The sequence below is a fragment of the Moschus berezovskii genome, chromosome 2, assembly GCF_049115385.1.
Source record: "Moschus berezovskii isolate FMDL1 chromosome 2, NW_MosBer_1.0, whole genome shotgun sequence".
Classification (NCBI taxonomy): domain Eukaryota; kingdom Metazoa; phylum Chordata; class Mammalia; order Artiodactyla; family Moschidae; genus Moschus; species Moschus berezovskii.
In genome coordinates, this window is record NC_142461.1 from 64,367,476 (window position 1) to 64,380,685 (window position 13,210).

At 55.1% G+C, this 13,210-nt stretch overlaps 1 protein-coding gene across 1 annotated transcript in view; it reads right to left on the bottom strand.

Moving 5' to 3' along the window:
• Positions 1 to 13,210, bottom strand: part of GLI2 (GLI family zinc finger 2) — a 266,098-nt gene that overhangs the window by 25,097 nt on the left and 227,791 nt on the right. The window contains exon 5 of the mRNA XM_055397327.2: positions 12,316 to 12,501. Within this exon, the coding sequence (XP_055253302.2) occupies positions 12,316 to 12,501 (186 nt within the window). The remainder of the gene's footprint in view (positions 1 to 12,315; positions 12,502 to 13,210) is intronic.

Below are 13,210 nucleotides of genomic sequence, written 5' to 3' on the forward strand. Positions count from 1 at the left end.
AACGGTCCCCCAAGACGCAAACCCAGCTGTGCAAATAAGAAACTGAGGTTTGGGGAGGTTAGAGACTTGCTCAAGAGCAGGATTCGGACCCAGGTCCAGCGGAGCCCTGATGCGTGGCTTTTCTGGGTCTTCAGTGTCAACCCTCAGAGAGGTGGGGAGGGCCAGCAAGATCTCACCACAGACTGCTTTCCATGCCCCACTTTAAGCAGCTCTGACAGTGAACTTTCTTTCTTTAAAAAAATATAAATTTATTTATTTTAATTGGAGGCTAATTACAATATTATATTGGTATTGGTATGCATTGACATGAATCCACCACGGGTGGACAGTGAACTTTCTGACATCAGTTGCCCACCTGGCCTCCCGCATCTGAAGGGCTGCAGCCCTAGTTCAGCCCACACAGCCCCACTGCTGCAGGGCTTGGCCTTGTGGGCATCCACCACCCATACAGCAGCAGAGTGGGAGAGTGGGAGTCTGCCTGACGACCCCTCCTCATCGCCCTCACAGCTGAGTCTCCGCTGAAGCCCTCCACACGCCCCCTTTCTCTCAACTTCCACCGGTCCAGCCCACCATTTGCCGAGGGCATCCCAGAGCCTTAACTAACTGCCATCCAATCCACAGTCCTCACTATGGCTAAACTGGATCACAGCCTTGTGTCTGTCCACCCCAAACCTTTCCAGAGCTCCCACTGCTGTTATGAAAAAGGCACAAGTCCTCAGTGTGGCTTACACAGTGGCCCTGTGGGTGCCCCTGCTTGCCTCCCTCGCCAGCCTTCTCCTGCCCCTGGCACAGGGCCTGTGCATGTACTATGTCCTCTGTCTGCAGTGCTCTGTCCTCAGCTGGGTCATCGCTTTCTCCAGGAAAATGTCGCTGACCTCCTGGAGTTGGGCTATCCTCCCCGCTGCCCCAGATGATCTCAGGGCACCCCATTCGCTTCTGAGGGAGTTTGAGCCCTCTTGTGTATGTCTGGTTTCTCCTGCTCCTCCTACCTCCATGAATCAGGGACAAGGGTTCCCTGCTCACCATTGAATCCCAACACTGGGACCAGCTGGCTCTGTGGTGAGTTCAGTGGAGATGCTAAACACTGGGCACGGGGCAGAGGCCTGGTGTGTCAAGAGAGAACTGTTCAAAGTCAGTATTTACTGAGTGCCTGAGGGTGTCTGTGACTTTTCTAAGCATTTTAAAGTATAAAGCAGTTTAATCTTCACAACTGTCCCATAGGGAAGGGAATATTATGAGCCTCATTTTACAAAGGACAAGACAAGAAGTTTGCCCAAGGTCTCACAGCCAGGGGAAGTAGAGAATGATTGAAAAGCAGGACACCAGAACCACCACTGCACTGCCTCTGCCCAGGTGGTGAGAGCAGATAACCAGAGACGGCTTTCATGGGCTCGGGGGCCCAGGAGACACACACCCCCCCAACAGCACTGGGGGCACACAGACAGACTGACGTGTAGTGGCTGTCCTGGGTGCATGACTTAGCCTCTCCAGCCTCTCTATGCTCATCTGTACAATGGGTGCAGTGCAGCAGGTTCGCCCTGACGACTCAGGGACAGCACCATGGACAGTGCCTCAAACCCAGCAGATCTTCCAAAATAAAGCTGAATTAATATGGCTTCTTTAGGGGCAAGGAGGACTCTTTTGGTGAGCAAGGTAAGCTTAGAGCTAATAATGGAATAAAGTACAGCAAATCCCTGCCAGGCCAGTGGTTAGGACCCCACGCTTCCCCTGCACGGGTTTGATCCCTGGTTGGGGAACTAAGATCCTGCATCCCTGGGCAGCCTTAAAATAAAAAAAGACAGCAGATCTAGAGAGAAATGACTGGGCCACACAGGAGGACATCTGTTCCTAAACACTCATCCATCCATCTGGGCATCCTCTAGGCTTCTTAATTCTTATTTACTGGGTTCATTCCTTGTTCATGATCACTTTAAAGGCAACTCTAAGCAAGATGTAAAAGTGAATCTTTTGAAAGACTTCTATTACTTATGAACTGAGTGGCAAATGGGAAAATACATGGGCGGGGTAAGATGTAATATCACACAAATTAAGAAATACACAATCTTTGTAATATGTTAAAAAAAAAGATTTTGCTACTAATATTTGGATTCCCACCCTCATAAGCACCCCTAACAAGAGGAAACAGGCCAAATCTGACAGTGATATTCATCTCTGTTATTCCCACCCCTCAAGGGAAATATGTTTATTAATGTGCCTCTTCCCTTGATAAATTACTAAATAGAAAGAAAAGCCTGGCACTCATTTCCCGTGGCTTCTCCTGTGATTTATGACTGGGACTGGTGGAGTCGTCACGTCCATTCATCTGTGGATGCCCCTGTTCTGAAAGCCAACCGCCACTGGGTGACCAGCCACCTGCCTGCTCTCACCTGGGCGAACGCCAGATGCTACCCACTCCTGTCATCACCTGCATCTGGACCACGTTTAATCCATTAGTCCTTTCTTTTGTTCATTTGCGTGTTAGTTCAAGCACCCATCAGACCCTTGCATAGCAGCTTGCCCAGCACAGGCCGGGAAGCTGCGGGGGCTGCAAGCAAGGATGCTTGGCCTCGTCTCCTGGATCTCAGAATCCCAGTGAGAGAACACAATGGTACCTGCAGCTCCAGGCAGGATTCGACAGATACCACCTAAGCAGGGTGAGCCCAGGCAACCCTGGAGCGCTTGCAGGGGTGGGAGGGGGAGTGTGGCTTTCCCCAGGGCTGCTGGGATCAGCAGGAGATGTAAAAACAGATCCTGGACCTAGGAAGATCCAGTTTCTGTCCCTGTCTAAAGGCTCTGAGCTGGGTGTCTTTGGTGAGTCGCTGGACCTCTCTGGGCTGTTTCCTCATCTAGAAGATGGACCAACAGCACTAAAGGTTACTGAGCAGCATATCGCACAGCTCTGAGTGGGTCTTCTGTGGGCCCAGGAACCTGTGCTCAGCATAGAAGGAGGGATGCAGCGAGTTTAGCTCCACAGGACCCAGGCAGGGCAGACACTGTCCTGGCCCGACACCCCAGGAGCCTCCACTGTGCCAGATGCTGTCTGCAGCCTGGGGCTGGGACGCGCCTTCCCTGGGGACATCTAGCCTCAGGTCAGAGGCTTCCCAGGTGGCTCTGTGGTAAAGAATCCACCTGCCAATGTAGGAGAAGCAGGTTCAGTCCCTGCATTGGGAAGATCCCCTGGAGGAAGAAATGGCAACCCATTCCAGTATTTCTCGCCTAAGAAATCCCATGGACAGAGGAGCCTGGGGGGGGCTACAGTCTATGGGGTTGCAAAGACAGCTGGACACGAATGAGCGACTGATCACACATGTAGCCTCGTGCCAGGGCTCCTGAATTCTTATCCCCACTGCTCAGGGAGCATTCGTGCATGGCCCAGCCCCTCACTCAGATCATTTCTGGATTCACTGAGGAGATGCTCTAAGGAAATGTAGTTTGAGGACCTTAACCCGTCCCACACTTAGCTGTCCACAAACCCTCTTGTGGGGGAGTAAAAAGCACCAAGGTTTTGGAGCCCAGAGGTGTGAGATTGAGGGTATTTCCTAGATCTGTGATAGAGATAAAAGAAATTTAGGGCTCTGGGCCTGAGGTTCCTCACGTGGAAAGTGACTTCCTAACACTTGCGTCATGAGACTGTTTCTGGAGCTCTACCAGATGACCTGGACACACCATTCAGCCTGAGCCTGCACTCAGCACCCTGCCCCTGGTCTCCCTCCTGCTGGCAGGCTGGGCACAAACTCCCTGCTAAAATGAGGCCTCTGTCAGTCCCTCCATCACCTTCTCTGCCTCTCTGTGGTGTGATCAATGTAATTGGTTTCTGAAACCTCCCCGGACCTGCAGGCAGCATAAAGAACGGGCGTCAGAACGGAGGTGACATCCGATTCAAATTAGTGTCAATACAACGATAAAATATACAGCTCAGAGGAAATATGGGCTGTAAACAGACAACATTTCAATCGGAAACACTTCAATCTTCTCAATGTGGTGAGGGTGGGAGCGGGTGGGATTGCGGTTGCTGCCAGTCTGCCGTTAAATCACTGATACTCAACAGCATCACATGAGGAAATTCCATCTTAAGGCCCCGGTGACAACCAGTGACTTCCCCACTCTCCAGAGAACCACTGGGCAGAATGATAACCTTGGATTCCCTGACTGGTTATCTATTACCTTCCAAAGGCACATCACTCCACAGCTTCCGGCTATAAATCAGCCTCCTTAAAGAATGGGGCAATGGTTCTTCATCGACCACCTGGAGGCTCCAGCAGAGGCAGGGAGCTTCCTCAGGCAATGCCCCTTGTCCTGCCCACAGCTTGGCCCTGTGCTCTGGAGGGCAGATAGAGGGCTTGGCTTTTCCATTCAATAAGTACCCACCTGGAGGTACAATAAGTACCTCCAGCCTCACGGCTAAGACTGTGGCATCTCCCCCAGCCTAGGACACACGCACAACCCAAAGGAGACCATTTTAGGCTTGACAGATACACAGATGGGGACCTCTTCTACAGATATCAATGGGTTTCTCATTTAATAAAAAAATAAACACCTATGTTAAGGTAAGTCTGTTAAAAATATAATATTAAATAAGTAACTGTGCAGATGGCACTTGGCTAAAGTAAGATTGTGGTTGGTTCTGGGTGGACTGGGGACACTCCCCGCTGATGTGGCCCTGGGTGGCCTTCCTGACACCCTCTCCACAGGCCTCCTCGCAGTCAGGTGGGTGGACCTGACCTCCACGCCTTAGCTTGACACTTGATGCCTCTGGAAATCCTCTCCCCTGTAGTTCTGCCTCCTCTCGGAACATGCAGGGAAGGAGCCGCGGAAGGAGACTGCGGAGGTGGGGAGGCCTCGGGACAGGCATTCTTTGTCCCGACAAGGAGCTTCCTCAGAACAGCCCCACTGGATGGTAAGCACCACACGGGCAGGGCTTGGCAGGCTGCATCCCCAGCCCTAAGCACGGTGCCTGGCACATAGTAGGTGTTCAGTAAGTATCCTCAGAATGAATGAGGAGAGTGAGTGTGTGTGTGTGGTGGGGGCATGGGGGTGTGTGAGTGTGGTGGGGGCATGGTGTGTGTGTGTGTGGTGGGGGCATGGTGTGTGTGTGTGTGTGGTGGGGGCATGGTGTGTGTGTGTGTGTGGTGGGGGCATGGTGTGTGTGTGTGTGTGTGTGTGTGGTGGGGGCATGGGGGTGTGTGCTGGGGGCATGGGTGTGTGTGTGTGTGGTGGGGACATGGGGGTGTGTGTGTGTGGTGGGGGCATGGTGTGTGTGTGTGTGTGGTGGGGGCATGGGGATGTGTGAGTGTGGTGGGGGCATGGTGTGTGTGTGTGTGTGGTGGGGGCATGGTGTGTGTGTGTGAGTGTGGTGGGGGCATGGTGTGTGTGTGTGTGTGGTGGGGGTATGGTGTGTGTGTGTGTGGTGGGGGCATGGTGTGTGTGTGTGTGTGTGGTGGGGGCATGGTGTATGTGTGTGTGTGTGGTGGGGGCATGGGGGTGTGTGTGTGTGGTGGGGGCATGGGGGTGTGTGAGTGTGGTGGGGGCATGGTGTGTGTGTGTGTGTGGTGGGGGCATGGTGTGTGTGTGTGTGTGTGTGGTGGGGGCATGGTGTGTGTGTGTGTGTGTGTGGTGGGGGCATGGTGTGTGTGTGTGTGTGTGTGTGGTGGGGGTATGGTGTGTTTGAGTGTGGTGGGGGCATGGTGTGTGTGTGTGTGTGTGGTGGGGGTACGGTGTGTGTGTGAGTGTGGTGGGGGTACGGTGTGTGTGAGTGTGGTGGGGGCATGGTGTGTGTGTGTGTGTGTGTGGTGGGGGTACGGTGTGTGTGTGTGTGTGGTGGGGGCATGGGGGTGTGTGAGTGTGGTGGGGGCATGGGGGTGTGTGAGTGTGGTGGGGATATGGTTTGTGTGTGTGTGTGGTGGGGGTATGGTGTGTGGGTGTGTGGTAGGGGCATGGTGTGTGTGTGAGTGTGGTGGGGGTACGGTGTGTGTGTGTGTGGTGGGGGTATGGTGTGAGTGAGTGTGGTGGGGATATGGTTTGTGTGGGTGTGTGGTAGGGGCATGGTGTGTGTGTGAGTGTGGTGGGGGTACTGTGTGTGTGTGTGTGGTGGGGGTATGGTTTGTGTGTGAGTGTGGTGGGGGCATGGTGTGTGTGTGTGTGTGGTGGGGGTATGGTGTGAGTGAGTGTGGTGGGGATATGGTTTATGTGTGTGTGTGGTGGGGGCATGGTGTGTGTGTGAGTGTGGTGGGGGTATGGTGTGTGTGAGTGTGGTGGGGATATGGTTTGTGTGTGAGTGTGGTGGGAGCATGGTGTGTGTGTGAGTGTGGTGGGGGTACGGTGTGTGTGTGAGTGTGGTGGGGGTACGGTGTGTGTGAGTGTGGTGGGGGCATGGTGTGTGTGTGTGTGTGGTGGGGGCATGTTGAGTATGTGAGTGTGGTGGGGATATGGTTTGTGTGTGAGTGTGGTGGGGGCATGGTGTGTGTGTGAGTGTGGTGGGGGTATGGTGTGTGTGAGTGTGGTGGGGATATGGTTTGTGTGTGAGTGTGGTGGGGGCATGGTGTGTGTGTGAGTGTGGTGGGGGTACGGTGTGTGTGTGAGTGTGGTGGGGGTACGGTGTGTGTGAGTGTGGTGGGGGCATGGTGTGTGTGTGTGTGTGTGTGGTGGGGGCATGTTGAGTATGTGAGTATGGTGGGGATATGGTTTGTGTGTGAGTGTGGTGGGGGCATGGTGTGTGTGTGTGTGGTGGGGGCATGGTGTATGTGTGAGTGTGGTGGGGGCATGGTGTGTGTGTGAGTGTGGTGGGGGTACGGTGTGTGTGTGTGCGGTGGGGGCATGGTGTGTGTGTGAGTGTGGTGGGGGTATGGTTTGTGTGTGAGTGTGGTGGGGGTATGGTGTGTGTGAGTGTGGTGGGGGCATGGTGTGTGAGTGTGTTGTGGGTGCATGGTGAGTGTGTGAGTGTGTGTGGTGAGGGGCATGGTGTGTATGTGTGGTGGGGGTATGGTGTGTGTGTGGTGGGGGCATGGTGAGTGCGTGAGTGTGGTGGGGGCATGGTGAGTGTGTGAGTGTGGTGGGGGTATGGTGTGTGTGTGTGGTGGGGGCATGGTGTGTGTGTGAATGTGGTGGGGGTATGGTGTGTGTGTGAGTGGTGGAGGTATGGTGTGTGTGTGTGTGTGTGTGTGTGGTGGGGGCATGGTGAGTGTGTGAGTGTGGTGGGGGCATGGGGGTGTGTGAGTGTGGTGGGGGCATGGTGAGTGCATGAGTGTGGTGGGGGCATGGTGTGTGTGTGAGTGTGGTGGGGATATGGTTTGTGTGTGAGTGTGGTGGGGATATGGTGTGTGTGTGTGTGGTGGGGGCATGGTGTGTGTGTGTGTGGTGGGGGCATGGTGTGTGTGTGAGTGTGGTGGGGGCATGGTGTGTGTGTGGCGGTGGATATGGCACGAATGCGATATCTGTGTGGGTGTGTGAAGGAGAGAGAAAAACCCACATGCACACAGTCTCCCCGACTCTCCAAGATCTCTCAGGGCCCCCACACCCACATAGAGCTCACATGTCACTGTCCTGTGTACGGGCAGCTTCCTCATGTGAACACAGGCCCTCAGAGCCTCAGGGCCCCTTCACAGGTGGTCCCCTGAGCCCACTGCCCTGGCCCCCAGCCAGTACACTTTCCTCTGTGAGAGTCTGAGCACAAAGAATCTTGACTGGAAGAACCACACACCTCCATAGGGTGGACAGAGTGTCCTGGGAGCATCTCTCCCCAGACCTGTGCAGCTGGGACCAGCCAGAAAACACTGGAGCTGATGCTTTCCTGGCTCCCACGGTTCACAGCAGTGGGGGCCAGGGACTCCCCAGAGGCAGCTCTGGGCTGCACCAGGCACAGGCCTGGATTGTGATCACCTGAGTCTCTCAGGGGCCATGTGAGCAACACATCCTCGCAGGCATGGGAGCGGCACAGAAACGCCTAGAACTTGGGAAAGTGGAAGCAAAGTTCTGGCTGAAACTGGTTTGGAAAAAATGATGTCAGTCAGTCAGTTCAGTCGCTCAGTCGTGTCCGACTCTCCGCGACCCCATGAATCACAGCACGCCAGGCCTCCCTGCCCATCACCAACTCCCGGAGTTCACTCAAACTCATGTCCACAGAGTCGGTAGGTAACAACAAATACAGGAAATCATAGTACACTTCATGCTGGTTTCCTTGGATCCTAGCTGATGGGAAACAGGGGAAACAGTCTGTTGTTGAAATCCATCAGGACTCAGGAAAATCACCTGCCATGAGTCAGTGTTCAGGCTGAGGCTGGAGGTAGTGATGCTCCCCTCTGTGCCCTGAAGCCCATCACACCCTCAAGACTGAGGCAGAGACAGGACAGCAGTGGGTGTGCCGAGTTCTTCGGGGCAGCTCCCACGCCCACCCGACCCCTTGCCTCAGATGCTCAGCCCCACTCACTGTCAAGCACTGAGTGGCCCAGAACAAAGTGGCTGTGTTCCTGTCCAGGCTCCTGCAGGCTGACAGCTGCTGGCCTCAGCACGGCTTCTTCCCGACTAAGTGGCATCTTTCTACCCCAGGTTCTTTTGTGGCCGACACTCCCTCCCTCCCTCACCCCACAAACACAAGATTCCTGTTCCTTGGCAGCTGTGCTCCGGACCTGCAGGGTGTGTGAAGACAGAAGTACCAGCCAGTTACAGCTGGAGCACCGGGGTTGGGGGGGATGTCCTGCAGGTGGGCAGAGGGAGGTGCAGAACCCAAGGGGAGCTGATGGGGGTGGTGTCTCAGGAGAAGTGCCAGCTGACCTGAGCCCTGGGAGCCCTGCGGGATGGAGCCAGGCCAGCCTGCGGGGGCAGGCATGGAGGCACAAGAGCATGGGGAGTGCAGCGAAGTGTGTAGGTGGGAGGAGACAGGCTGGAGGGAAGGCTGCTCAGGCCACACTGGAAAGTCTGGGCTTGACTCTGACGTTGATGGGAGTGGGGAGGGGATACATGATCCAGGGAGGTGGGGATCAGGTGGAGGGAGCCTGAGTTGAGAGGCTGTACTGGGAGCTGGCACAGGACCGGGTGGCTGGGGAGCTGACTCGACAGACTTGGCAAGTCTAGTGTGGGCTGCATGGGGGGGTCGGGTGGGGTGAGCTGGGTGGGGTGACAAGTGGTGGGGGGCCTGGATCCCCAGTGTGCGGCCTGGGCAAGTCCCTGGGTGCTGGGGAGCCCAGTGAGCTCATCTTACAGCAGGGATGGGAATTCCAGCCCCAGAAGGGGGCTGAGTGGAGTCACACAGGGAGTGTGTGTGAAGTCATGGAACACAGGCAGACCTCACTTAGACGCTCGCATGTGTGCATGCAGCAGGCACTCACATATGCTGACTCGGCTTCTCCTTCCCTCTGGGGACACCTGCCTGACCACACCCTTGGCCATGGCTTCTCCGAGTCTGTGCACCACCTACCCTGAGCCCTTGGAAGGCAGACACTGTTTGGGGAACCTTATGTTCGGACAACAGCAGCAACATTTATGCCCTGTATGGTTGCTGTCATCTGGTGTCTAATTGTGATGAGTAACAAGCACGCATGATCTCCCAGGAGCCGGCCTGCTCCCTGTGGGGACACCTGTAGGGCTGTTAAGGGGAGGAGAGAGAAAATCACACAGGAACATGTGCTCAGGGGGCTGACAGGTGTCACTTCACTTGCTGTTTCATCCAGGACAAGCTCACATCCTGGACGAAACACCATCCTGGGGAAGGCACGGGGTGGGATGGACCCAGGGATCAGATGCTGGTTGCATTGCTCAGTCGTGCTGTGAGTTCCCTTCAGGGCAGGCCGAGGGTGACATGGAACAATGCCCACAGAACTGGCATTGGGAGGACTGCCATGCTCCTCCCTGGCAGCACTCCTGTGGGGGGAGTGGCAGGGAACCTGGGGCTCAGGAACCACATGAGGTGGCTCCCATAAGTGTGAGATGTAATAGAGAGGATGAGACAGGCTGGGACCTGGGACCCTCTGCTGCAGTTTTTGCACCTGGACAAATGTCTCCTCGAGCACCAAAATACGAAGACACTGTAATGGATTAAAACAAAACACAACTGCACACACGTGTAGTAGGAGTGAACTGTGGACAACGAGATACAAAAACAGCAAACACCCAACTGCCACTTCTTAAGGGTCAGGAGCAAAAACCAGGTGTTAGGAGCAAAAGCAAGGTACTGTGCATGCTGCCTGCACACTGCAACACTTAAAGGGTGGGCAAACCACCTAATCCACCCCTCCAGACTGAGCCCTGGGCCCGCCTTTACCCTCACCCCCATATAAAGAACTCCCTTGGGGAGTAAGTGAGCAAGGGAACCTGTTACTTGTTCTCACTACTCCCTGTTGCAGCAGTTCAGTTAGTTCAGTTCAGTCTCTCAGTCGTGTTCGACTCTTTGCGACCACATGAATCACCATTTTAAAGGAGATCATTGGAAGGACTGATGCTAAAGCTGAAACTCCAATACTTTGGCCACCTCATGAGAAGAGTTGACTCACTGGAAAAGAGTCTGATGCTGGGAGGGATTGGGGGCAGGAGGAGAAGGGGACGACAGAGAATGAGATGGCTGGATGGCATCACCGACTTGATGGACATGAATTTGAGTGAACTCCGGGAGCTGGGGATGGACAGGGAGACTTGGTGTGCTGGGGTCCCAGTAAAGCTTTGTTTGAATTTCTTGTCTGGCCTCTGATCAATTTCTATTGACTAAAGAGGCCAGGAACCCTGGTCAGTAACAAGAAAGGGAGGAGAGGGAAGGGACACCCAGAAGGACTTCCTGGAGGAGGTGAGATCTCAGCCAAGCCTTAGGAAGTAAGGGGTTTGGCTTTGCTCCAGCCAATAACGTGGAGTTGCATTGGCCAGGGGTGGACAGGAAGTCCAGGGCAGAGGACTAGAGGATGCGGGTGAGGGGCTGAGGGATGCAGAGCATCCCCTGAGCCCTGTCTGGTCCCATGGGGCTGCCTGCAGCCCAGCAGGTCTTCCTGCAGGCCTGTCTGCTCCCTGAAATCAGGAAGTGAAGTAGGGCTTGAGGAGGACAAATCTGCAGGAGCCTTGCTGTGGTTTCCAGCCTCGCAGCCTGGCCTGTATCCCTGGGTGTCTCTGGGGGCAGCTCCAAGACCAGCGCTGGCTGGGGAGGGGGTGAGATTCCTTAGCGTTCTACCCCTCCTCCACCCTCTCCCACACAGGGGTCTCCATTGGACCCCAGGGGCTCAAGGTCAGGGTGCAGGTGCCCCTGGGAAAACAGCTGTGAGAGTGCAGAGGGCAGGAGGGGGTCTTAGCATCTAAGGAGGACCAGGCCACTTCATCTCCCCAGGTCACCCAATCCTTCGTCCACACAAACGTGTCTGCGGCCTCCAGGCTCAGTCACTGACTGCTCCATCCGCCAACTGCTCAGGCCGGAGACCCTGATGCTGTTCTCAACGCTTTGCTTCCTCCCTTACTCTGCATCCCATCCAGGAACAAATCTTGTGGCTCTTCCTTCAAAATCTATCTGAAACGACCACTTCTCCCAATATCTGCCAGCTGGAACCTCTGCTTCCACCTTACCCCTAAATCTATTCTTGACTAGCAGCCAGAATGGGATTCCTTTTAAGAGTAAGTCAGGTCTCATTACTCTTCTGTCCAACTTTCTCCACAGGCCCCATATCACTCTGCTGTGAAAGCCCTGAGCGGCAGGCACAGCCAGCCCCAGAACTCTGGCCATCCCCTACGGGCCCTGCACTCACAGGGTTCCAGGTCCACTGGTCTCCTGGGCTTTTCTTGATCCCAGCAGGCACACCGCTGCTTCAGGCCCTTTGCATGTGCTGTCTCTCCTGCCTGTATCACTCTTCAGCTTATTTTTGCATGGCTCACCTCTTCCAAGTCTTTGCTCCAATATCTTCTCAGTGAGGATTTCCTCATTCAAGATGGCACCACCATCCACTCGAAGCTCCCTACCCCATTTCCATTTTCCTTTTTTTTAGCCACACAGCATGTGGGATCTTTGCAGAGTCCCATAAGACTGCTAAGGAATTCCCCTTCCCCCATTTCTGAGCTGTCTGTCTCTCCCCACTATGCTACAAATTCCATGAAGGCACTCATGAGTCCTTTTTGTTCTTTGGACTGTCTGCAATTCCTGCAACACTTCTTGGCCCTTGATGACCCACTATGTGTTTCTGCGTGGTGTTTACACTTGGTCCCCCATGGAAAACAGTCAAGGCAGGGGTTGGGGTAAACTCCGGACCCTTCCATCTAGCTCCTCCAGGAAAAAGAAGCCACCAGCATCCGCCTCGTCCCCAGAGGGAACTGTCAGCCTTGTCCTGCTTCCCACCCCAATCCCGGCCCAGCACTCACCATCCACTGGATTGAGGTAGTCGTGGAGATGGGGTGCACTGGCTGCACCCCCAGTCTGCATCAGCAGGTCCCCATACGGCGCGGGGTGGCCCGCCATGAGAGTCATCTGGTGGTAGTAGTCTGAGGCGTTGGTGCCTGCAGCGGGGAGGCCAAAGAGCCCCCGCTCCTTAAGGTGCTCGTGAGCCACTGCGGGTGGGAGGGAGAGAAAGAAACTGTCAGAATCTGGCCGAAAAGAAGAGGAAACACACCTGGCCCGAGGAGGCCCCTCAGTGCCCTCCAGCCATCCTCTACCCTCTAGGGGCCTGGGTCCCCCTCCCCCGCTGTCCCAGGTCAGCCCTGAGCAGACGACTGGGTGGGACTGGCTGGGGTGGGGTGGTTTCTGCTGATGGGGCTGCAGCTCCCAGCCTCACATTCCTCTTTCCTCAAAGCCATAAACAACTGCTTCCTCCTCCCAGTCCAGGCCCCACAGAAGCCCCCAGCTTCAGGCTGACAGGGTCCATGATCCACCAGAGTTTCCAAAGGAGAAAGATGATGCAGTGGGAAGTGCTGGGGTGGCCAGACAGCTGGGCGCCAGGCCACACTCACCTTAACACTCACGGCAGGACTGTGGGTGAGTGCTCGCCCAGCCTGGCCAGATAAAGCTCCCCGCCTGTCCCGCAGCTGCAGAACCAGAGTGGACTGTCTGCCTTCAACCTCGCACTCAGCTCTGCCTGAGGCTTAGGAAGGAGGTGGCAGGATGAACTTCAGTGTATCCTGAAGGTGCCTGGCACTCAGGGGTGTGATGCTAATTAAAGGGAGGCTTGGGAAGCAAATTTGGGGTTGGCCGAAAAGTTCATTTGGGTTTTCCCATCAGAGGGAAATCTTAACAAATTTTTTGGCCACCCCACTATCCCGA